Source organism: Artemia sp. Qi Xiang Cuo, chromosome 3 (genome assembly GCF_049724085.1).
Source record: "Artemia sp. Qi Xiang Cuo chromosome 3, ASM4972408v1, whole genome shotgun sequence".
Taxonomy (NCBI): domain Eukaryota; kingdom Metazoa; phylum Arthropoda; class Branchiopoda; order Anostraca; family Artemiidae; genus Artemia; species Artemia sp. Qi Xiang Cuo.
The window spans coordinates 12,557,210-12,583,756 of NC_142796.1; the positions used below are offsets into that span (position 1 = coordinate 12,557,210).

General features: G+C 34.7%; 2 protein-coding genes across 2 annotated transcripts in view; one reads left to right on the forward strand and one right to left on the reverse strand.

Moving 5' to 3' along the window:
• BicD (Microtubule-associated protein Bicaudal D) overlaps positions 1-2,294 on the forward strand; it is a 72,113-nt gene extending 69,819 nt beyond the window's left edge. The window contains exon 12 of the mRNA XM_089108476.1: positions 502-2,294. Within this exon, the coding sequence (XP_088964602.1) occupies positions 502-791 (290 nt within the window). The 3' untranslated portion in view covers positions 792-2,294. The remainder of the gene's footprint in view (positions 1-501) is intronic.
• Positions 2,295-9,147: 6,853 nt separating this feature from the next.
• LOC148953775 (WD and tetratricopeptide repeats protein 1-like) overlaps positions 9,148-26,547 on the reverse strand; it is a 76,749-nt gene continuing 59,349 nt past the window's right edge. Inside the window, exons 11-12 of the mRNA XM_089085895.1 lie at positions 19,801-19,993; positions 9,148-9,417 (exon numbers count right to left, since the gene is read on the reverse strand). Coding sequence (XP_088942021.1) covers positions 9,247-9,417; positions 19,801-19,993 — 364 coding nt within the window. The 3' untranslated portion in view covers positions 9,148-9,246. The remainder of the gene's footprint in view (positions 9,418-19,800; positions 19,994-26,547) is intronic.

Below are 26,547 nucleotides of genomic sequence, written 5' to 3' on the forward strand. Positions count from 1 at the left end.
TGATACACCATCAACTGAGAAAAGAGACGCACGAGTTGATTTTAGTTCAGGACACATATAAGAAATTATTAATATGCTCCAGAATAAAGGGGATAGAACTTTTTTGGAACCTCTGTAACATAATGGATTGGAGAGTAAGTTGGAATTGCTAAGAAGGCTAAGCGGGGTTGTGAAATTCAGGGGAAATACTCTCTGTACGGGATCTATTTGTATTGTAGGTTCACTGTCTTTATCAAAACTATATACTCTTTTTTCTATGAAAAGGTAGTAACCCAGCAAGGCTGTATCAAGGGGGGCTAGAGGGTTTGACCCCCTCCCTTCGAAATGTCTGTCCGACTAATAAAAATGTAACAAAAATAAATATAAATAAATTTTTGATGCATTTTTGAAGTTTTCTTTGTAAGAACCCCCCATCTCCCCGAAAAAATTCCTGGATACGGCCCTGAATCCATTATCATTCCCATATTAAATTTATTTGAAGCTATTAATAATTTATTTCAGGTCAACGGGCAATGTTTGCAGCACGCTGCGAGGAATACGTCACCGAAGTGGATGAGCTGCAGCGACAAAACTCTGCCGCCGAAGATGAAAAGAAAACGCTCAACAATCTTCTTCGAATCGCCATACAACAAAAGCTTGCTCTAACTGAAAAAATCGAAGATATGGAAATGGACCGCGAGCGAACCAATTTGCGAAGGACTCAACAAACACGTGGACGAGGAAGTATTCGACATAGTGACCAATCATCACCTAGACTGAATCAGTTTCGCGATAGATACTATAACCATTAGTGAATTAGATCTGAATTATTTTATTTGTGTGGCGTTTGCCTTGGTTTTCATTCCGTGTATGGTGGCCTGTTTGAGTTGGGTAGCTGATTAATAGTAGTTATTCATAACTATTTCGAGACAATCTATAGTTTTGCTTATTGTGCAATGGTAGGCCACGTTGAAAACTATCTTGTGTTTGCCCCCTTTCAAACGTGTTTTTATCGCAAACCTTATGGAAAATGATCATATTTTATCCTTCTAATTATTTCATTTTTCTTTAACGTTATTATGCTTATCCAATATTACTATTTATTAATTTTTTATTTCCTTATTTCACATTTGTTGGACAACTACTTTTTGTTTTGAATATCTCTTATTTCTAAGAAGCTAAATTCAAGATTATGCAGTCAAAAATTTCAGTTTCTGTTTGAAATTTTAACATCTTAGAATTTTTTTCCCAAAAAAGTTTATGACTACTTTTTTCAGAACTTGATCATCTAGTAATTTTGTTACTAGATGACTTTTATTTTGTGATTTTTATTTTAAACAAAATTATTTTGTTTTATATATCAACTTATTTTATCGTATTTAGCTATTCCCATTGCGAAGTGGTTTGCAGTGGAGTTATGCATTTTAAACCTCGGTTTTGTTTGGATTAAATGCAGCTTATTATTTCTTGTCTTCAATATAATGTAGCTTTTAATTTATTTCCTGCTTTTTTTTCCCTAATTTTTTTTTTTTTTGGAATTTCTGTAATTTCCAATTAAATCAAGATTATGCAGTAAAAAATTTTAGTTTCTGTTTGAAATTTTAACATCTTAGAATTTATTTTCCCAAAAAAGTTTATGACTACTTTTTTCAGAACTTGATCATCTAGTAATTTCGTTACTAGATGATTTTTATTTTGTGATTTTTATTTTAAACAAAATTATTTTGTTTTATATATCAACTTATTTTATCGTATTTAGCTAGTCCCATTGCGAAGTGGTTTGCAGTTCAGTTATGCATTTTAAACCTCGGTTTTGTTTGGATTAAATGCAGCTTATTATTTCTTGTCTTCAATATAATGTAGCTTTTAATTTATTTCCTGCTTTTTTTTCACTAATTTTTTTTTTTTTTGGAATTTCTGTAATTTCCAATTAAATCAAGATTATGCAGTAAAAAATTTTAGTTTCTGTTTGAAATTTTAACATCTTAGAATTTATTTTCCCAAAAAAGTTTATGACTACTTTTTTCAGAACTTGATCATCTAGTAATTTCGTTACTAGATGATTTTTATTTTGTGATTTTTATTTTAAACAAAATTATTTTGTTTTATATATCAACTTATTTTATCGTATTTAGCTATTCCCATTGCGAAGTGGTTTGCAGTGCAGTTATGAATTTTAAACCTCGGTTTTGTTTGGATTAAATGCAGCTTATTATTTCTTGTCTTCAATATAATGTAGCTTTTAATTTATTTCCTGCTTTTTTTTCACTAATTTTTTTTTTTTTTTTTTGGAATTTCTCTAATTTCCAATAAAATCAAGATTATGCAGTAAAAAATTTTAGTTTCTATTTAACATTTTAGAATCTTTTTTTTCCCGAAAATGCGTATGAACTGCTTTTCGTCAGAGCTTGATCGTCTAACAATTTTGAATTATTTTATTTTATTTATCAACCTATTTTATCGTATTTAGCTGTTCCAAATGCGAAATGGTTCGCAGCACTGTACTCGTATTTTGAACCTTGATTTTATTTCTTACATTTTTTTTGTTTAAGTCAAGTGCAGCCTGATGTTTTTGTCTGCGATCAAATGTAGCTGCTAATTTATTTTAGACTGTTTTTTTCTAAATTTCGTGCTTTTTCGTTTTATTTCGTTCTGCTTTTGGTTTTTATTTTCTTCTTTTCACTGAACTTTCAAATTATAGCTTATATTGGGCAAATCTCGGTCTTTGCATGTAGGTTACGGCCGTGACCAATATGATGACAGAAGAATTACTAGTTAAAGCAATCGCTTTTGAAATAAGGTGATTGTACTATCTACATAAGCTGAATCAGGTTAAAACAAGCTTGAATCAGGTTTGGGACTAATTAGTTAAGGGTTATGTTCTTTCAGCAGATTTAATGGGTTATTTTTCAGCTGCCCTTCAATATTATTGTTTCAATGTAAGACTTCAATTTTGATTGTCATTTGATAGTTGAGATTTGGCTTTATCCTTTTTTTAATGAGAAAAAGAAATCGGGTTCAAAATCGGGTTAGAATCTTTTAGAAATTCTTAGATTTCAAAAAGAAATCGGGTTTACGGTTCATTGCTAATACATTTACAAACGTATTGCAAGGTAAAATACAAAAAAAGAAAGAACGAAAATAATAACAAAATAAAAGTCAAATATACAACATAATGCGAGCATGAACGCATAAACTCGTTTACCGTATAAAGCGTATGCGTTAAACGTTTTGTATCCCAAGTCTTTTAGTTGTTTTTTAGCAAATAAAAGTGATAAAATTCTTTCATCTTTTGGTAAAAACGTGAATAAAATAAATAGTGCTAATAACGCTAAAGTTGAATACCGTTCTATTCCTCTTATTCATCTTAGTATGGACGCACTACCCGGTAACAGGGTTGACATGTCTTTTGATATGGAAATATGAAGAATGTGATATATGTTCTATTCGTCTTAAACAGGAAATAAGACAAAGCCAATCGGTGTATAAGGTATGCCCGCAATTGTGTAATTGTGGCAGCAAGACGCTTTGAAAATGCTTTGAAGTGCAGCAAAAAGAAGAAAAACCAATAATATAGATTACTTATAATTTTATAATTAATTTTTTTTATTTAAGATTTTATACTACGATCAGTTATTTATAATTTCATAGGTTTTAATTATAAAAGCATTATAAAATTTATTTAATTATATATTTAATATATTTAATTATAATATATTTATATAATTAATTAAATATATTTTAATTATTTTAATTTTAATTATTTTTAATTAAATATTTAATTATTTTAATTTAATTAATTTTAAATGTATATAATTTTAATTAAATATATTTAATTATAAAAGTATAAATTATTTTGTGGTGTAAGCCTAGAACATGGCCCAAAGAGATGGAAACACGTTAAGAAAACGATTCTTGCTTTATAATATGCAGAATAATTATAGTTAACACATCTTGCGTGCAGCTGAGCTTTATCTTCACTTATTTCAGTGTTTCTCCACTTTTCTAACAAATTTATCAATTTTTTCAACATCTTTTCTACAGTTTTGAAACTCTGTAATCATTCCTGAAATAGAGCACCCTCTACAAAATTTGTTTATATAGAGCGCTAAAGAAATTACCTAGTATAAGGTATGCCCGCAATTGTGTGTAAGCTTTCTAAGGTATAGAATCAAAATTTCAAAAATTTCTAAGGTATATAAACAAAATTTGTTTATATAGAGCGCTAAAGAAATTACCTCGTATAAGGTATGCCCGCAATTGTGTATAAGCTTTCTAAGGTATAGATCGATTTATGTATCGATATAGATCGATATATCGATATTTATAGATCGATATAAGGTATCGATTTATGAAAAGAAGAAAAAAATTCTTTGAAAGCAGTACGAAATTTTGTTCAGGTAGCGATTTCTTTTTATTCGTTTTGTGTAGTTGTTAGAAACTATATTTGTTACTTATTGGGGCTTTTATGGTTATGGGTTAAACCGCAAGGTGATTCTGAATTACGTCCACTTCACATTTACCTAGTCTCATTAACGTTTTTTTTTTTCAATTCTAATTTTATGCTACTATTTTGATTGTGTAAAGTGATTTTTAAAAGATATAGAAATATAAGTTATTAATTAAGCTAATAAAGACTTGAGATGAAATTTAGAGGGACGTTAAGGAGAGGAAGGAGTTCACTAAATCAAAAGACACTATGTGCATTCAGATTGGCAGAAGGGCGTATCAAGAATGGAATTTGGTATTAAGTCGGAATTTTCATAGAATGCCTAAAGGGGAAGATAAATTGACCTAAAGGCGATATGTCCACGCTACTACTAAAACTACTACCACTTCTACATTTACTAGTTCTACTTTACTACTATTATTATTACTCCAACTACTATATCTAATGTACCTACTTGTAAGACTAAGAGTATTAAGATGAAAATTTCAAGAATTATATGAATAAGCAGGCTATCAAAAGGACATATCAGCAATGTCATAGCAATGACTAATTGTATTAAGTTGAAACTTCCAGGACTTGATGAGAGGGGTGTTCAACTGACCAACAGACAATACGTTACTACTACTGCTGCTACTAGTGCTAGCGTTATTACTATTAATGCTACTACCAGTACTACTAATACTACTACTGTGACTTCTATTATAACTATGCCTAGGGATATGAAGGTGAAACTTTCAGGGAATTTTGAGGGGGGGGGTGAACTGAATCACAAGACACCGTCTGCCCGCAGATTATCAAAACAACGTATCAGTAATAGTTTAGGAACAGTTTTGTGCGTGAAGTTGAAACTTATAGGAATTGTTCTGGAGGAAGTTGAACTAACCAAAAGACAATATTTGCGTCCTAGTGCAACTGCTTCTGCTCATACTACAATCACTACTGCTACTACTACTATCATTATTATTACTGCTAATATTTCAACTAAAGCTAAGGCTACTACTATTAATTCTACTGTGAATACAACTATTGCTACTACACATGCTAAGGGCATTAGGGTGAAGCTTTCAAGGAATATTTAGGTGGAAATTGAACTAAATCAAAAAAAATCTTTGAGCGTGTGGACTTTCAAAAACGTGACAAAGCAATATCTAAAGAACGACTTACATTGTTGAGTTAGACCTTTCGGGGTGAACTGTGGCGGATTTCGAACTAGCCAGAAGACACTAAGTGTTTACTTTTTATACGACTTCTACTGTTACTGTAACTAATGAGACTAAGGGTATTAAGGTGAAACTTTTAGCGAACGTTTGGGGGGAGTTTCAGTGAACGAAAAGACTATGCGCAAGCAGGTTTTCAAAAAGGGCATATAAGCAGTATTAAAGGCAGCGCTGCTCAATCATGGCTAGTAATATCACTGAAACTTTTAAAGGAGATGAATTGATTGGAAATTAAAAGGTCTAGTACCCTTTTAAGAGTCATAAGTGATTGGAGGGCATGGCGCCCTTCTCCTTAGCTCATAATTTTCCGAAAACTTCCAATCAAAGTTTTGAGACAGCCATTTTGTTCAGCTTAGTTGAACGGTCCAGTAACCATGTCTCTAAGGATATTGGGTAGGTCAACCCCCCACAGTTGTGCAGCTTGCCCATTATGCTTAAAAACTAAATGTTGCATTAAAACTGAATCAAAAGGCACTGTGTGTATACTGGTTGCCTTTAAGACATCTAAGCAGTATCCCCAGAACGACTGAGGGTATTAAGTTGAACCATTTCAGGGCTACTACTGGTAGCCCTGAAGTAATAGTAGCAGAATTAGTAATACTTCTACTCTTGCAATTTAAATAAATCAAAAGACTGTAAATGTTATCCAGGTTGTTAAAGAGCGTAGATGGAATTTTTGGGAATGGGTTTGTCTTATTTTTCAGGCCAACTAGAGGAGGGATAATATTAAATATTAAACTGGAGGAGGGATAATATTAAATTAAACAAAACTATTTGTGTGAAGATTTTCAAAAGGATGTGTATTGCTAAAAATTATTAAAAAGTTTCCCCAAAATACAAATAGCAAGCCCCACTATAAATTCTTACAAAAAAAAAAAACCGAATAGAGATAAAAAAAATGAACAGTAGTAAAATCAAATAATCTACCAAGCGTAAAATTAAAACAAATCATAGGCAGCGCAATCGCGCTGCCTAAGTAAAGAACGATGTTGGCAAAATGTATTATTATTTATTTTTTTTTTTTTGGTTTTAGACCAGGGCACTTCGTATCGAAGGCGTTGTCGTGGAAACTTCGAAAAGGGCTCATTCGATTGGAAATTGGAGTGACTAGTGCCCTTTTTAATGGCCGAAAGTGATTGGAAGGCAACTGACTCCCCTTCCACGCCCACCATTTCCCCAAACACATCCAATTAAAATTTTGAGATAGCCATTTTGTTTAGCGTAGTTGATTTCCAGATAGAAATTATGTTTTTGAGGAGGACACTCCCCCACAGCCCTCAGGGCAAGGGTTGTAAGTTATGCCCTGGGGCATATAAGATTTTTTATAGAAAGCGTTGTCGTAGAAACTTCCAAAAGGGCTCATTCGATTGTAAATTCAAACGGTTAGTGCTTTTTTAATAGTTGAAAGTGATTGGAGGGCAACTAACCCCCCTCTCATACCCACCTTTTCCCCAAACACATCCAGTCAAAATTTTGAGGTAGCCATTTTCTTCAACATAGTTGAAAGTGCTGAAAAGCAGATCTTTGAGGATGACAACCCCCCACAGCCCTCAGGGCAAGGGCGAAAGTCATGCTCTGGGTGTATATAAGGTTTTCATACAAAGCGTTGTCGTAGAAACTTCAAAAGGGGCTCATTCGATTGGAAATTTAAGTGGCTAGTGCCATTTTTAATAGTCGAAAGTGATTGAACGGCAACTAACACCCCTTCCACGCCTACCATTTATCTAAACACATCCAATCAAAATTTTAAGATAGCCATTTTGTTCACCGTAGTTGAAAGTTCTGGAAATTAGGACTTTGAGGATGATAACCCCCTCAGAGCCCTCAAAGAAAGGGTTATAAGTTATACCCTGGGGGCATACAAGGTTTTTATTGAAAGCTTTGTCGTAGAAACTTCAAAAGGGCGCATTCGATTGGAAATTCAAAGGGATAGTACCCTTTTAATAGTCAAAATGATTGGAGGGCAACTAACCCCCTCTCACGCCCACCTTTTCCCCCAACACATACAATCAAAATTTTTAGATAGCCATTTTGTTCAACGTAGTTTGAAAGTTTTGGAAATTAGGTCTTTATTTATTTATTTTCTAACCCGTCACTACAAAAAAAAAAACAAGAAGACGGAGTACAACATAATACAAAAACAAGTCGTGGACGAGCGAATTGAATGTACGGTGCACATCGTGGCTACCAAGAAATAGAGATTCGCTAGCTACATCAGCATCCAAAAGTATAGCACATAGAGCTGACAGGGCATGACCACTCCATAGTCCCTTCTGGAAGCCAAATTGCTCCGAAGGAACGTAACATTTTGACCGAATTTCATCGCATGGGAGCAACTCAAATAACTTACAAAAATCATTTGACACAGTAATGGGTCTATACGAACTGCAAAGGTGGGGAGGTTTACCTCACTTTAACACGGGGATCGGTTTACCTTCGCAAAAAGATTTTGGTACTATTCCAAAGGAGAATATAATTTGTTATAGTAAGCTCAGGTTGTCGATCAGAAGATCACTACTGAAATCAACAGTAGCCCTAAAGGTATCATCAGTGCCCTTGCTGAATTTCTTTTTCAACTTCATTATATCAGAGATAACCATACTTCGTGTCGCAACAAAATCACAATTTGTATGACATTTTAAACTGCAGTTAAGCTTTTCAGCATGTTCTGCACTAAGATTGGAGGGGGGAGGTGCAAACTCTCGGCGGTAATGGTCTTCCCAGAGATCTTCACGAGGAACAGAATCCTGCTTAGCATAACGTTTGGGTCGCAGGGCATGTTTCTACACTGCACGAGGATCAGGGTTAACGCTTTCAGAAAAATTTGTAATGCAATCGCTCCTGTGCTTGTTTAGAGCTTTGGCAAATATACGGTTTGCGTTTTTCCGGCTACAGTTAACCCAGCCTGTTCGTGGTATGTCACAATCAAGCCAGACTTGGAACCAAAACTAAGAATTCTGACACGCAGATTTCAGTTCGAAGTTCCGGTACCAACATTGAATTCGCGTTCCACGCCTGATTTTCACTGTTGGCACAGCAGCTTTTATGCGGCATTTAATGGCACGGATAATAAGAGCACAATAAATGTCCATAATCACACGAGCATCGTTACGAGAAATAACTGCAGATTTTTGTAAAAGAATGAAAGGGATCTTAATCTTGCGAAGGATTGTATCACAGACAGATTGGAAAGATAATGCGCCTGTCTTCTCCCATTGTTCCATGAAAAACCAGACTGGAATCTTGGCTGTTGGGGCAGCAGCACAAATTTTTACGTCGACAGTTATCGGAAAATGGTCAGAATTGTATGTTGAAGACAGAACTTTCACTTGATTTTGGGACAGATTTCCTGATGCTAAAACGTGATGGATATTGGTAGTGGCCCCAGTATGATGAAGTTAAGTTGCGTCACGATTTTTCATTAGAACTTCTAGATCACTGGTAAGCTACAGGATACGAGAGAAATAACAACCTTCAGTTTAAATACCACATGCGTACAACGTAACTTTTTTTATTCAGTAAATTCAGAATTTATTCAGTTTAAAAACACGCAATCTTTCGCTGACTTGTAAAAAAAAAAACAGAACAAGAGATTTCAAATTAGGAGTTCCGACATTGAGGTGGGGCTTCTTCTTGCTCCTCTTCTGCGTCTCGAGGGAGGTTGTAGCCCATTGACAGAAGCATCATTTGAAATGGATCTGCTTCCATGCGTCGTTGATTTGCCAAAGCAGCGCTCACAGAGTCTTTCACAAGCCTTTCATTTTCAAAATTCTAAAAAAAGAGATAGTTTTAAGAAAGTAATTCAAAGAAAGAGAAAGTAAAAGAAAGTAATTCATCAAAAATATACAGCAAAAAATTATTAAAGATACAAAATTTACTGAATGATGGAAACATAGACTCTAAAAAAAGTAAATAAAGGCCTATTGTTGTGAACCATGAAAGATCTAAAAACAAACCGACAACCACGAAAAAAAAATCGAAAAGAAGAAAAAATAAACGAGAGATTGGGGCAGATAAGTTTCAATAAAATAAATATGTTGCCAATAATTTGTTTATGTACACAAGGTCTCTAAAAAAACATTAAACATATTAAAGTTCTAAACATTAAGAAAGAATTAAAATCGCAAAAAAAAACAAAGAGCAAAAAGAGAATAATAAAAGCAGAACGAAAAAAAAAAAACAAAAAAAACGATATACAGTCCAGTAGTAAAACTGAATTTTTCCTATTCAATCAACTAACGTTTCCACTTGTTCGTCGTTTTTGTTGTTTTTACTTTTTCTTCTTCTTGGATTTTACTTTTTTTTGATCATCCATTTCTTAGCTATTTTTTTTCTTCACTTCTGAGTTGTTGTTTTTTCATACAGCAATGCTTGCATGCTTTGGGAAAATGAAGCATATAAAAAAATCCTGGTTTTTAAGTAATTAATATTTGATATGACCATCTATCTGATCTAATTACTAAAAGTTCGTTAGTAATTATAAATGATTTTTAATTAGCTGTGCCATTTCTTTTCTATTATTCATGTACGGTGAGCCAAAATCAAAGCTGCGTTAATTCAAAAACGTTCAGAAATTAAATAAAAAAAGAACAATTTTTTTTGACTGAAAGTAAGAAGCGACATTAAAACTTAAAACGAACAGAAATTATCCCGTATATGAAAGGGGCTGTCCCCTCCTCAAGGCCTCGCTCTTTACGCTAAAGTTTTTATCTTTAAAAAAAATTAAGTTGTGTGACAGAGCCAAACTTTAGCGTAAAGAGCGAGGCGTTGAGGATGGGAGAGCCCCTTTCATATACGGGATAATTTCTGTTCGTTTTAATTTTTAATGTCGCTCCTTACTTTCAGTTAAAAAAAAACTAGTTTTTTTTTTATTTAATTCAAACCCAAAACGACCAGAAATTAAATAGAGAATCATAGCAAAAAACATACAACAACTAATAATATAAATGAATAAATAAATCTGAAAGCGAGTAATGCTTCAATTGAATACACAAATCAAGCTTAAAACCAAAAAAAAATATTTTGCTACTGAAGTATAAATGAAACCCAAAACGAACAGAAATTAAATAAATAATCAATGCAAACAAACATAGAATAGATATTAATATAAATGAATAAATAAATCTTAAAACGAGCGAAACTTAAACTGAATATGCAAATCAAACTTGAAACGAACAAAAATAACTACAAACAAGAGTGTGGGTATCGCCTTCTCTCACTGTAAAAGCCCAAAACCTACTGCGTCATTGGCGCTTTAGTGAAAACAATATGTGTCTTGAACAGTCTAGGAAAGTATAAACAAAATCAAATTGAATATTTGATATATAATAATATTAATTGCTGAGAGATCCATCACTTCAATTTTTTTTTCACTGTAATTCTTATTCCCATTTTCAATGCTGTAAGAACTGGTAAAGAAAATATTTGTAATATAATTCGTTTCCAGTGAAGCGCCGATGACGCAGTAGGTTTTAGGTTTTTACAGTTAAGGAAGGCCGTAGTGTCCAAACTCTTGTTTTTAGTGAAACTATATTCGTTTTGAACAATCTTAGAAAGAACTACTGAATATTTTGCTGCTGGTATAACTTACAGCCCTTTCCCCCAGGCCTGGGGGGGGGGGGAGGATTCAAACCTGGAACCGTAGCTGTCATTTGGACGATTTTGAACAAAATGGCTAACTCAAAATTTTGATCGGAAACATTTTTTAAAAATGGCATGGGGGGAGGGTGCTTACTGTCCGATTATTCTTGACTTTTAGAAACGGAGCTAGAATTTTCGATTGAAATCGAAAGAGCCTTTTCCAAATCTATACGATTAACCCATTTGATAAAAACCTTATATATGAACAATGGACAGCTTGCATAACTTACAGCCGTTGCCCTGGGGGCAGTGGGAGGTTTTATCCACCCCCAAGGCATAATTATTTTAATCACTTCACCTTTTGACTATTTTCGACATAATGGCCATCTCAAAATTTTGATTGGCTGCATTTGGGAAAAGAGGGTGTGAAAGGGAGGGAGACTTGGGGCCCTCCAATTACATTTGACTCTTGAAAAGGAAACTAGAAATTATTATTTCCGATTTAATGAGCCTCTCCGAAGTTTATAACACCACCCCTTGCACAGAGCACATCTGGGGGATATAAAAAAAAAAAAAAAAAAAAAAAAAAAAAAAAAAAAAAAAAAAATACTGAAGGTATATAAGATTTAATCATTCATTTATGTTTGCCCCTGTTATCTTTATAAGATAGTTATCTTTATAAGATAGTTTGTAAGATAGTTAATTTTAATTTATATTCGTTTGGGGTTTCGTTTATTCTTTAACAGTAATTTCTGGTCTTTTTGAGTTTTAACTATAATAGGAGTTAATTTCTCTTGGTCCTGAGTTCAATATGGCTGTTTACTTTTCTTAGAAAACTTTTTTTTATGCAAGGTTTTTTAAGTTAATAATAATAAAACATTGAAGCCTTATGACCTTTGCTATAGGCAAAATACGTACATACCTCTGATAAATCATACTTGATCTATTCACACAACAAAATGAACGGAGCGAAAGAATAGCTTCGAAAGAGAGTGGTTAGACTATTTCATTTGTTGACTGAGAGACGATAGAAACATTTTGATTTGACCATAATCGGATTTTTTGTGCCACAACAATTTAGCATCTATCGCAAAGTATGTATTTTAACATTATTTTAAGAATGGCAGTAATTTTAAGTATTTTGGCATTTTCAGTTTGAGAGAATTTCTGAGAGTAATTCGATAGCCTTGAGGATGATGTTTGGAATAATTTTAGAAAAATAATTTGTGAAGTTGCTGAAGGTATATTAGAGAAGAAAGCTAGAACTGCAGCTAGGAATATTAGTGAAAAAGCTTCACGTTTAATAGAAAGGAGTAGGGGCTTGTATAAGAATTATCTGAGTGATAGATCGTATGAAAACAGAATAAACGTAAAGAAAGTGGAGAAAGCATTATAATATGAATTACGGGGGTGTATAGTGGAGGCCATGGATAAAATTGCCGAGGATCTGGAAGATGCAGCTAGACGGCATAATAGTAAAATATTGTACTGGCACGTTAAAAAATTGAGAGGGATTAGGCAATCCGGACTTGGCCCAGTTCAAGATAGGAATGGGGTCGCAATTAGCAATAAGGAAAAAACTTAAGAAAGAAGAGTCTAATAGTTTGAGAATTTGCTTAACCAACATAGAGTTGCAGGGAAAGACATAGAGGAAAATGAAAAAGTTTGTGACGCCTTGGATGTGAAGGAAGATTTGTTTTGCGAGGAAAAATTAGTGAAAGCACTAAAAGGATTAAAAAATAACAAGGCTGCAGGTGCTGAAAGGGTGCTAAAAAAGTCTCCTAAATATGATGTCTTAATTAATGTTTAGAAGAATAAGGCACTAAGGCTAGGAATAAGTAAAGATCGAAAGTTGACGTGAGCTATGAAAACATTGATCAGGTGGGAAGCTTCACTTACCTTGGTAGTATTATTAGTAAAGATGGCGGGAGCAGTGAAGATGTTAAATAGTAGAATAGCCAAGGCTCAGGGTGTTTTTTCACAGTTAAAAAAAGTTTGGAAGAATAGGAAGATAAGTCTGCAAACCAAGATTAGAATATTAGAAGCTACAGTGATGACAGTAGTCAAATATGGCCCTGAAGCATGAACGCTCCGAAAAGTGGATGAAGATTTGCTAGATGTTTTCCAGAAAAATTGCTTACGGATTGCTCTGGGTACCCGACTAACTGGCCGTATTTCAGACAGTAGGCTATACGCAAAATGTGTTTCAATACCGCTCTATAGGGCTATAATGAAAGAAAGGTTGAGGTGGCTAGGGCACGTTGTGCGGATGAAAGATGACAGATTGCCGAAGATTGTTCTTTTCGGCCAACCATCTAGGGCTAAACGGAAAGCAGGTCGTCCCCGTCTGGGGTGGGAGGAGTCATAAAAAAGATTTAAGGAAATGGGAACTACGTGGGCGGGTGTAAAAAGGGAGGCTTTGAATAGATTGGGGTGGAGGAGGAGCGTGCGTAGCTGTGTTGGGCGGCTTGGTGCTGCGGTGAGTTGTTAGTAGTAGTAGTAGTAGTAATTCGATAGCCAATTCTTTGGCTAGTTCTATTAGTTCTAATTAGTGTATTTTGATGTGTTTTAACGTCCCCTCAAAATTTCTTGAAACTTTTAACTTTCTTCCCATACAAAACTTTACCTTATTATTATTATTTTTTTTTTTGGGGGGGGGGGGTCCCCGCGTAGTTGGCATAAAGAAGAAAAATTTAGAGTAGACAGTGGGGGAGGGGTGGGGGAGAGTGAGGTTGGAGACCCATCCATGGACGGAACTTCACTTATCTCCTCCGTTCCCGATTTAGGAGATTAGACGGATGGATAAATGAGCAGCTTATTTTTACATTTTTTTTTTATTTTAATGCTTATTTTTTTGTGTTTCTGAGGGTTCATCCATAATAGCAAGGTAAGATCAAATTTAAAATTGGGACTGTGGGGTCATGTCAACTCCGAAGGCAAACTTAATAGACATTTCAAAGTTTTTGAACAAAAGAGATATCTCAAAATTTGGTTCGATATAAAAGGGTTTAAAGGAGAGCAGGATAGAAGAAATTGAACGGAGAGAGAGGCTGACTGCCCTCCAGTAGTTTTTGGCCTTTAATAAGGACACAAGAGCTTTCAATTTGCTGTCAAATAAGTCTCCTCCGAGCTTGTAAGTTTTGAGTTCTTTCATGAGATATACCTGTCAAAAGGTAACGAGGGACTGACTATACATTAGAGCCTAAATTTTGATTAGCCCCTTCCATTTCAAGAGGGTGGGGAAAAGGCTCTTGACACTTTTCTTGCCCTTTTTGGGCTACATTACAAGGGAAGCAACTTTTTTCTGCATTGGGGTTCTCTTAGCCCAAAGTTTCACATAAGTCTAAGGCCATTCAAAAAAATTGCCCTTTTTTTAGCCTCTTTTGTTACAGGAGGCACCAATTTCAAAGAGACAAAAGGACTAACACGTACAAGTTTTAAACTGATCGAGGGAAAAGGTTGATGTCTTATTTCAGGCCCCTACCTGTTTCCACAAGAAAATGTTTGTGATCGTTTTTACCAAGAAATTTATCCATGTTCTTGTCACGCTACTGGACTCCCAAAATCATGCCCCCCTTTTCCACTTTTAAGGTCTATATGTAAATAATTGGCAGTTCACGCAATTCTCAGTCCTTATCAGAGGAACTATAGGTTGTTGTTATCCTTGGATGCAAATTTATTTATATTTTAAGCTATTTGGAACAAAATGGGTACATGAAACGTTGATCAGATGTCCTAAGGGATTACAAAAATATTGGATATAAACACAAGATTCTAGGATTGGATCTAGTTGCCCCCCAATCACCTTTTATTTAAAAAAAAGTTACTAAAACTATCAATTTCCAAAAAAAACTTTCTAGGACCAGTACTTGTGAATATGTTACCGTGAATCTCCGAATTTTGTGAATGTCAACATTCACTTGTGAATGTCGACATTCACTTGTGAATGTCGGAAATACTTTTTTTCTCCTTAGATTTAACCAGCGCTGCCAGTCAACTTTTTCAGTTTTATGCAAGGTTTGATGGTGACAGGTTAGGTTTTTAATCCATTTCTGAGATTACGAGCATCCCTGATATATACGAGCATCCCTTCATAAGAGCCACATATGACCCTAGGGCAGAACTCACAACGCCTGCCCACAGGCCCTGGGGGCTGTGTCGACACCAGAGTTTTTGTTGTCTAACCTTTTAACCTTTTGAACAAAATGGCTATTTAAAAATTTTTATTTGGTGCACTTGGGGAAAAGGGCATGGAGGAGGGGGGCTAGCTGCCGTCCGATCTCTTTTGACTCTTAAAAAGTGAACTACAATTTTCAATTTCAAATCAAATGAGCCATCTCTGAAGTTTATATGAGCATCCCTTCCATAAGAGCCATACACCCCAAGGACATTACTTAAAACACGTGCCCCTAGACCCTGGAGGGTTTTGTTGACACAGGAAATTTTGCTATCAGACCTTTGAACTATTTTTAACAAAATGTTTATCTCAAAATTTTTATCTGATACATTTGGGGGGGAAAGACGTGGGGGGAGGGGAGGGGCTAGCTGCCCTCCGATCTCATTTGCCTCTAAAAAAGTGAACTACAACTTTCCATTTCAAATCAAATGAGCCATCTCTGAAGTTTCTATGAGCATCCCTTCCATAAGAGCCATGTATGCCCCCAGGGCATAACTTACAACGCCTACCCCCGGGCCCTGGGGGTTTGTGTCGACACCGGAGTTTTTGTTATATGATATTTGAACTATTTTTAAAAAGAATGGCTATCTCAAAATTTCTATCGGATGGGTTTGGGGGAAAAGGGCGTGGGCGGGCTAGTTGCCCTCGAATCTCTAGTTCTTAAAAAGAGAACTAGAACTTTCAATTTCCAATCAAATGATCCCTCTCTGAAGTTTATGCGAGTATCCCTTCCGTACGAGCCATATATGAACCTACGGCATAACCAACAACGACTTCCCCCGGGCCCTTGGGGTTTGTGTCGACATCAAAGATCTTGTTATCTGACCTTTTAACTATTTTTATAAAAAAAATATCAATCTCAAAATTTTTACCTGATGCATTTGGGAAAAAAGGGCGTGGAGGAGGGGTGTAGTTGCCCTCCAATCTCTTTTGACTCTTAAAAAGTGAACAAGAACTTTCAATTTCCAAACAAATTAGCCCTCTCTGAAATATACACGAGCCTCCCTTCCATAAGAATCATATATGCCCCCAGGACATAACCTACAACGCCTGCCCTATGGCCCTGGGGACAGGCTTTAACAAAATGTCTATCTCAAAATTTTTATCTGATACATTTGGGGGAAAAGGGCGGGAGGGTGGCTATTTGCCCTCCGATCACTTTTCACTTATAAAAAGTGCACTAGAACTTGCAATTTCCTATCAAATGAGCCCTCTTTGAAGTTTATTTTAACAAATTGTCTACCTCAAAATTTTTATTGGATGTATTTGGGGAAAAAAGGGCGTAGGGGGGGGGGGGCTAGTTACCATCCGATCACTTTGGACTCTTAAAAATAGCACTAAAACTCTTTATTTCCAATTGAATGAGCCCCCTTTGAAGTTTATACGACGACCCCTTTCATATGAAGTGCCTATGGAAAAAAAATTACTTGTAGCAATAAACGTACATTTTTAAGATAATATACTGCGAAATTCTATAATTAAAACCGGGTTCGATTATAAAGTAAGATGGGTCCGAAGTGATACAGAACGTTAAACTTTTCTTATTGGTTCAAAAACAGGCGTAGCTTTTCTAATCAGGAATAAGGACGACTGAAAATTGAAACTATAATCAAATAAAACTAAAAATTATATAGAAGGTGAAATACACGCTTTGCAGGTTAGTGTGTCAATAAATAGTCTTTCTGTATGAGTCTACTTCTCCGTCTTTATTATTTATTTAAGCTATGTTGTCTGCAAGGTCGTCGGTGGAGGGACAGAGGACCTTAGTACCGCTTCTCTTAAAAATAAAAATAAATTAGGAGAAATGGTGATATTCGGTAAAAATTCAAAACTGTCTAGCAAAAAAAAAAAAAATGTACCTAAGCCCACTCCTCTGCTTTATTTTTTTATAAATCGTTGTATAAACGGAAAAATCGTGACTCTGACGTATAAACAATTTTACAAGTCAAAATCAACACTATGTTTACATAAACTATTCTAAAACAATAAAAAAATTAAATAAATTTAATTAAATAAACTACATAAATTCAGGTTTGTGCCTAAATGATAATTTCAAAACCCCAAAAAAGGCTCAAACTAATTATTAATTCAGGTAGCCTTTCTCAAAATCTTTTTTGCAACTAAAATATTTTTGATATCACCTGAAAATCTAGAATTTGAGTACTAGTCTTACATAAGCCAATGCTTTCAGTAAGCTTTAACATGCCAATATTAAAGGTTTTGCAAAATTTGGCCACTAACTGGCCACACTGATTTAACAGACGATCTAGCCATACCAACCAAAGATTTTGCAGGATTTCACCACTGACTCAATCTCTGACAATTTCTGACAATCTTGGTGATATTATTTTCTAATTTCTTGTTTTAGGTTTCCGTAGTATGCGCGGGTGGCATTTATTTCTTTTTTTTCTTCGGCAATGGCTGGACTTAAGCTAATTTCGGACAAACTGTAGGAATTTTCCGTTAGTCCAATGATAGATCTGGTAAAACCGAATTTCCAAAAAAAGCTCCTTTGAATATCCATCTAAAACAATACTTCTTTACTAATACAAATCAGGAAATATAATGTTTTTATTTATTTTAAACAAAACCTTAACTAAAATATTTTATCTAAAACGTATTTTAGATATAAAATTCATTTCTTTGAAAAAAAAATATATAAAAGGAAAAACAGTCACACATTTTTAACAATAATGTCAGGATCTTCAGGTTTTTGAAAATACAGTTCTACCGGCAGAAGAAGCAAATATTTAAACCAAGATCCAAACAGAAGCTACCCGCCTATTCGCCAACATGAAATATTTTCTTACTAAAACCGTTAGGCTAGGAAAATATTATTATTGATCAAGCAAAAACAGACAAGCGACGTCACGTCACATCTGTCTGAAAGTCAGACGTTTCTTCTCAAAAAAGTCATGATGTCATTTCGAAACGTCACTTCTGTGTTTCTGATTGAAAGCGGAATTTACTGAAGTTTTCCAAGAGAATTTCTCGAGGACAAAATAAAACTTTTGAATAAATATTCAAAGTAATACCAATAACGCATTTTTTCCAAAAAATTTCAGTTTTTTTTTTATTTACAACATAGTTCTATCGACTAAAAGAACAGATTTTCAACCCAGATCCAAAACAGCAACGACCCGTAAATTCACCAATATGGTTTTTTATTTTGATAAAACCAAAACAATAGGAAAACAGAAGTCCATCATATAGATGAAAAGAAATTGAGACATATCCTCGTTGATGCACAATCAATGACCAAGCAAAAACAAACAAGCGACGCCACAATGTGAATTCTGGGTTGTGTTTCAGAAAGAAAGCGAGATTTTCTGGTTTTACGAGAGCATTTCTTGAAAAGAAAGAACACATCTAAAGAAAATACCAAACACATCTTTACCAATAAATACACAAAAAGATGTTATTTATGTTCATCACAATTCTGCCGGCTTCCAATAGGGTTAAGTGAAATCCGGGTACCCGAGGTAAATTTGATACCTGCCGCCACCCAGCTTTGTTCGACCTGTGTATAAAGACCGAACTACCCCATCTACGTTATGGAAAAAAGATAGAATAAACTAACAAGGTAAAATAAAATAAAGATAGAATAGAATAAAAAGAGTAAAAGAGTGTAATAAATTTGGAAAAGAGAAAGAATAAGATTGAAGAAAAATCTAACTTCTGGTCGAGGACTCCTAAGCCTAACAACAGATGGAATAAAGTAATAACGTAAAATAGATTAAAGATAGAATAGAACAAAAGGGAGCAAAATAAAATAAATTTGGAGAGGAGAAAGAATAAGTTTGAAGAAAAATCTAACAACTGGTCGAAGACTCCACAGCCTAACAACAGAAGGAATAAAGTAATAGTCTAAGGTAAAATAGATAAAATATAGAATAGAACAAAGGGAGAAAAATAGAATGATAAATTTGGATAGAAGAAAGAATAATGTTGAAGAAACATCTAACCTCTGGTCAAGGACTCCACAGTCTAACAACAGATAAAAAAAATTATAAAGATGAAATAGAATAAAGATAGAATAGAACAAAGAAAGTAAAACAGGATGATAAATTTGGAGAGGAAAAAGAATAAGACTGAAGAAAAATCTAGCCTCTGGTCGAGGAATCCACAGCCTAACAACAGATGGAAAAAAGCAATAAGGTTAAATAGAATAAAGATAGAATAGAACAAAAGGGAGTAAAATAGGATTATAAATTCGGAGAGGAAAAAGAATAAGATTGAAGAAAAATATAACCTCTGGTCGAATACTCCACAGTCTAACAACAGATGGAAAAAAAGTAATAAGGTAAAATAGAAAAAAGATGGAATAGAACAAACGGGAGTAAAATAGAATATTAAATTTGAAGAGGAGAAAGAATAAGATAGAGAAAAAATCTAACCTCTGGTCGAGGACTCCACAGCCTAACAACAGAATCAATCCCACTAGTCGCCAAAAGACAGGTAGTTGGGTGCGGTTGAAGACAATTTACAATAGACTCGTCACCTCGAAGAATTTTGACAATATTCGTAGTTTCTTGATCCCAAACGAAAAATGAGCCGTCATCTGATCCAGCTATGACGTACTGACCTTCACTGAAATGGGAGAGAACAGAACTTTAATAAAATATTTATCAACCCTGTGAATACTAAATAAATTAAAACATATATCTATTAACTTTAATTGAAATTCAGTTAATCAATTTAACTAATCAATTTAAAGCCTAGTATTGCCATCATATATATATATATATATATATATATATATATATATATATATATATATATATATATATATATATATATATATATATATATATATATATATATATATATATATATATATATATATATATATATATATATATATATATATATATATATATATATATATATATATATATATATATATATATATATATATATATATATATATATATATATATATATATATATATATATATATATATATATATATATATATATATATATATATATATATATATATATATATATATATATATATATGTAAATTAAGAATGAATTTGAAGTACTCTCCCCTGAAGGAATGTTGCAATCCCTCTCATGATGCCCCTGCTTCTCCACCATTTGTGACGCTAACAATAAGAGTTTTATCTCTTACGTTACAAAAAAAAACTTTTCTGCAATAAGATGACATCTGTCACTCCGGAGCACCCATATTACAAGCTTAGTCCAAAATCTTTGGAATGAATGTGGGAGAGTTAATTTTAACGAAATTATAAATAATCCGGTTGGTAAAGCCCCCAATATGAATTTCTTTGAAAATTTTGAGAATATTATTGATAGTGTGTTTTTGGAGGAGCTGAGATTTTGGGACTCCAGAGCTCGGTGGGGTGATGCACTCCCGGTTGTGCATCTAAACGTTTAGGGCCTAAATTCCTCGTTTGATGATATTCAATTATTATGTAGGAATTCGTGCCCTGCAATTATCGGTCTCTGTGAAACATTTTTGAACGAAAAAAATCAGATACTTTTGGATATTCCCAGTTATATGTCGATATTTCTTAACCGCAAGACGGCCCATAAAGGTGGACTCTGATTTTACATCCGAGATAAATTTTCAGGCTGTACTAAGACATGATTTATGTACAAATAATGAAAATGTATTTTAGTCACTTTGTATAGAAGTCCCAATAAACGCTAAGGAAAGGGTAATAATAGGCGAAGTACATCGTTCTCCGAGTGGGTCTGTAACTCAATTTATGGAAACATTAGAAGATGTTCTTGGAAAAGTTTTTGCTGAAAAATCCGAAGTTGTATTGATGGGCGACTTTAACCTTGACCTTGCGGAACCGTCATCTAGACAGGCTTCTGATCTTTTGTCTTTACTAATTTCGTATGGATTAGCTCCTTGTATAAACATACCGACAAAGCTTTCTAACCAGACAGCAACATTAATTGACAATACTTTTTCATCACTACACTCCATTAAGAACGAGGTACTGCTTTCTGTTACTTCCGACTATTTGCCAGTTGCAGCCTTGTTTCCAATCCTCCAAAATCCCCAAAGATTAGTCCCCCAAGATACACCGAGATTCTGTTGCTCACCAGTGGAGCTGGATAAACTGATAGAAGATCTCAGTACATCTTCATGGGACTTTTCATTACCAGAAAATATTAAATATTAAAAATATTATTAATCCTCATTGGTAAACTTTCTCATCATGGTGTGCGTGGGGAAGCATTGTCTTGGTTCTCTTCATACCTTATAGACTATTGCCATGGAAGATACAGACAAGGAAGTTCCAAATGAATACGGAGTACCCCAAGGTTCTATTCTTGGGCCAACCCTTTTCCTGATATATGTGAACGACCTCTACCGACTTCTTAACACCCCAATTTCCAATGTTTGCTGTGGATTGTGTCACAAACGTTACTCTCAGACTATTTCGGCGTCCACATCTGATAGTCGAGAATAACTGGTAGCATTTGCAGATGACAATACTCTAGGTGCTGTAGCTCCGAATGAGTTATCCCTTATTCTAAAGCTTCAATCAATGACTGAGAAGATATTCATTTGGTTTGAAATTACTCAACTAGCTTAAAATATAAAAAAGTCGTATCATCTTATTTTTCCCGTACAAGTGTTAGCAGCCCCACAACTTCTGAGGATTCTACATCGATAGGATCCGTTAGATGCCCCCCGGATCGATATGTGAAACTCCTTGGAATTCTTTTGGATGAAAGTTTATCGTTTAAGTGGCACGTTCAAGTAATAAGAGTGAAAATTTCCCGTGGACTTGGAATCATCCGTAAATTAAAGCGTTTATTTCCTTTTTCTATACTCCGTCTTTTATATTTCTCTCTCGTTTTCCCTTATATATGTTACTGTTCGTCTGTGTGGATGTCTACACTTTCTTCTGTACTTGCTCCTGTTCATCTTCTTCATGAGAAAGCGGTAAGAGTTCTCCAGGCGACTAAACACACTCCTGTTAATCTCCTTAAGATTAGAGATATTTATGTTATATCTCTAGCTTCGTTGGCATATCAACTCTTCCACGGAGATCTCCCATTTCGTTTTTCTGGACTACTTAAGCTAGTAGGGGAAGTAAATTTGTTCGCAGTTCGAAACTGGGACGATGTGATGATTCCGGCTACTCCCTCGATTCGTTCAGACTTTGGTCTGGTCGTGACTGTGGGACGTGCTTGGAACTTGGCTCCTGCTGAGATTCGTCAGTCACGAACACCTGGCTCCTTTAAAAGACATATGAAAAGTTTTTTATTAAAGGGAAAAATTAAATAATTTTTAGTTGTTCTATAGTGTTTTTGTTTGTTTTGTTTTTTTTTGGGGGGGGGGGCTGTTTTTTTTTTTTTCGATTGCGTTGGATCCTCGATGATGTAGAGAATTTTATTTCGTTATTTAATGTCGGGTGATGGGAGGGAAGCTGTTTTGTGTAGACAGTCAATGAGTTGACTTCTTTTACTTAGGTCTTTATAAATTAGGCATTTCTTAGTAGTGTTTATGCCAAGCCTCAATATTAGTCTTTTATTCTATGCCGTTTCACAAATAAAGGGCCAGTGAGTCCTTTCATATATTGTTTTTGTTATTACTATTTAAGGAAATAAATGGAACTTGAACTTGACTATAAATTTTCAACCCTGTAAATATTAAATAAATAAAAAATACATACAATAAAATAATACTATGGAATATTTCCAGAAAATAGAACAGCATGGTCAATTTCAACGCCAAATTTTCATGTTAATCGTCTAATATGTTTAGCATAGTCAAGAAAATAGAAGGTGATCATGGAGTCGACGAGCACAAAAACAGCATTATAAATTCTGGCACATGGCAAAAACGAGACCTACCACATTGCTTGAGCGAGCCACGCCCTAATTCGGAGCAAAAGGAGCTAAGTCGTGACTTGGTGCATAACGAGCTAAATGCACACATGGTGAAATGACGAGCAATTGGACTCCAAAAAAAAGGCCTAGGTATTTAGGATCACCTTTATGGGGATTAAAGGACCTTGATAAACGGGACAGAGGTGAAAAGGATGGGTCACTATAATGGTTGGAGTCATAGCTGCAGCCTACTAAAGGATGAACCACGGCCCATAGTAACCGAAATTAAAAATTCTAGATCGTATTCTAGATCATATACTTCCTAAAATGCTCCTCCATTGGCAACCGGAAGGCACTCGCCCCCGATGAAGACCAAACAAAACGCACTGTAGAACGTACGAACATCACAGAATGAGCCCTCGAGACGAGTCTCATCTCAGAGTGAAAGGACATCTACGCAGCGGCCCACACAAGGGAAGGTTAGAGGCTAATCACTGACGCCCTGTGTGCCTCTGGAGGAACTAGAGAAGGGCTAAGGTAAGGCAAGTGGGAAAAGATTGACATTTACAGCTGATTCAGGAATGGTAACAAATATCTTGAATAGTCTTAATATTTTTTTAGCAAAGCCCAGACCAACTTCTTTGTCTGGTTTATGATTACGAAATAAAAATCAATTAAGAGCGAAAACCAGCGCAAGGGAATTCTCTTTTCTCTCTTTGCTGTAAAAATATTTGACCTAGAATATATAAAGGCAAATATGTGGAATAGGTAGTTTGTTCAGGTAGGAGGTAGAACTGCCGTTGAAAAGCTTCGAAGTCTTGTTAAGGTTGGGATTCAGGTACAAATGAGGGAGGTAGAACTGCTGCTGAATAAGGAAGCTTCAAAGTCTTGTTAAGGTTGGGAAGGTGTCAATAACGTAATTTTAGTTGACAAAGAACAATCACGAAGGCAGTCAAAAAGTGGCGTGTTGCTCTAACACTGTTCTGTAATGGAATCCTACCTTGAGACAAAGTGTCATGAACTGAACTGCTGAATTCAAACGATGTTTTTTTTTTTTTAATTTGGTCAATTTTTGTACAAGGCGTGCTTAATAAAAGAAAGCTTCGAAGACCAAATTGGCAAATCACGCAAAAAAAAAAAAAAAAAAAAAAAAAAAAAAAAAAAAAAAACAGCAGAGAAGATTCAGCGAATAGACTCGAAAGTAGTTTTGATTTTAATGTATCGATCATCTTGTGGGGAAAGTTTTTAAACTTTCGAGAGTATGCTTAAATGACAGGGTATGGAGATTGTTCTTAAATTTAGAAGGTGAAGCAGATGTAGATGCAGGAAGCGTTATAGATGTAGAGGGTTTTGCAGATGGTAAATGTAGAGCGATTAAAATTTTTCCGAGTTTGCTAATAAGACTGAGCATGGAGGTTATTCTTCAATGTGGAGGGGGTTGGAAATATAGATGCAGGAGATTTTATAGATGTAAAGGGCGTTGTAAATGGTAAATATAGATGTTTAAATTATATCAAAATATCACTGAGCATAAAGACTGTTTTTAAATCTAGAGGATATCCATGGAGGTTATTTCAAATTTTCTTTTTATTTACTGAGAATCTTAACAGACAGCACAAGCACTGGCGTTGTTCACAGAAATAATTCATTTATATTTGCGCCAGCGCTATAAATTCAAGCTTAAAACAGAAATAAACCGAACAATCACTCCACTCCTATGAAGAGGTTTGTTTTTTCGTAAGGCAAGGGAAAAGGTGGAATTTCCAATTCTATTTATGGAATAAAACACCAATTACTAAGTGTTTTAATTTTTTACTACTGAAGCTGAAAATTCTAAACCCGATTCATAGACAAAATTAGATTCGAATGTTCTTTTGCTAAAATGAACATTACAAATTTGTGTCCTTGTAACTCCTGGAACTAATAAATGTAGAAAAAATGATGCTGTCATTTATTATATTTTTGTCATCAAAATACTGATACGCCCTTTTGGCAACTTGGATGCACCTAGTATCTTTTAATTTAGTGGAACTCCCCCTCCCCCCAATATTCCCCGAAATTTTCAACTTACTAACCTTGGCCATTCATGAGCAATTGCAGATACGCCCTCTTGACAACCTTTATGCTCAATGCACATAGTGCCTTTAGATAAGTATATGTTGCAGCTTTGAGATTTTTCAAGAAACATACTATTTAAAAGTTTTCGAGGGGTTCGAAACTTCAATTTTAATGTACACATTGAAAGAAAGGATTCTGATTAAAAACCTGAGACAATTTAGAGACTTGAAAATAACAATCAGCTGAAAGACCGCGGTCATCTTTGTCGATGAGGGGCAAGCAACTTTTCCTAGCTGGTATACCTACTACTAGTTCCTGATACATGTGTCCAGACAGGTAATGCGTCTACATTTCTTTTGTTTCTGATGCATTGAAGGTAAGAAAATTTCTCTCCACGTGGTTACGTAGCAACCATAAATAAAAATACATAACAATAAAGTGATTTACTAATCACGAGATTTACACAATGACATGTAATTACTATAGTAATAATGGTTGTAGCGGAAGCGACATCCTAGTTAAGGATGTCGCAGCTGCAGCTGTAGCAATATGGCGCAGCTGTAACAGAGAGCAATAGAGAGCAGCTGCAGCAATATGATTCTGAAAAGTTAGGGCACACTAGGGATCTCTTAACAACTAGACCTAGACCTAGAGCGGAGATTTAATTGCAACTAGCAACTAGATTAGTAGTGTAAGAAAAGGAAACGATCAAAATTGGGGTTTTTAAGGCCAAAAGAGAATACTGAATAAACAAACAAAGCGAATATTTCGAGAAGAGAACCGCCTCTCTTCTTCAGCTCGAAACGATATAATATAATCAAGGAAAGTGCTGAAGAAAAAACCAATAAAACAAACGCGGAAAGTCAATGTGAAAAAACAAAAAACAAATGAAAAATCTAAAAAATTAAAAGATGAATAAAATTCAATAAAAGCCAAAAAATATATAAGAATTAAAACCAAATACCTATCAACCATAAAGCGAGTCATTCGCCAATATCCACGAAAATTTGCATACTAACATTTTCCGGTGCGAAAGATCAGTTCCGACTTTAGGAAATTTGTTTAGAGCCTTAATTTTGGAAAAATATTTTTACATGAATGACATGACATTCATATGCATCTCTTATCATTATGTTTCCTTTGTTAGTGTTTACAAGCCTGCTTAGCTCGTCGGACTTCTAATCCGAAGGTCATGGGTTCGAATCTTACAGTTGCCGGTTTTTCTTCCTTTCGAGCTTAGCTCCCTGTTGGCTCTATTTAAT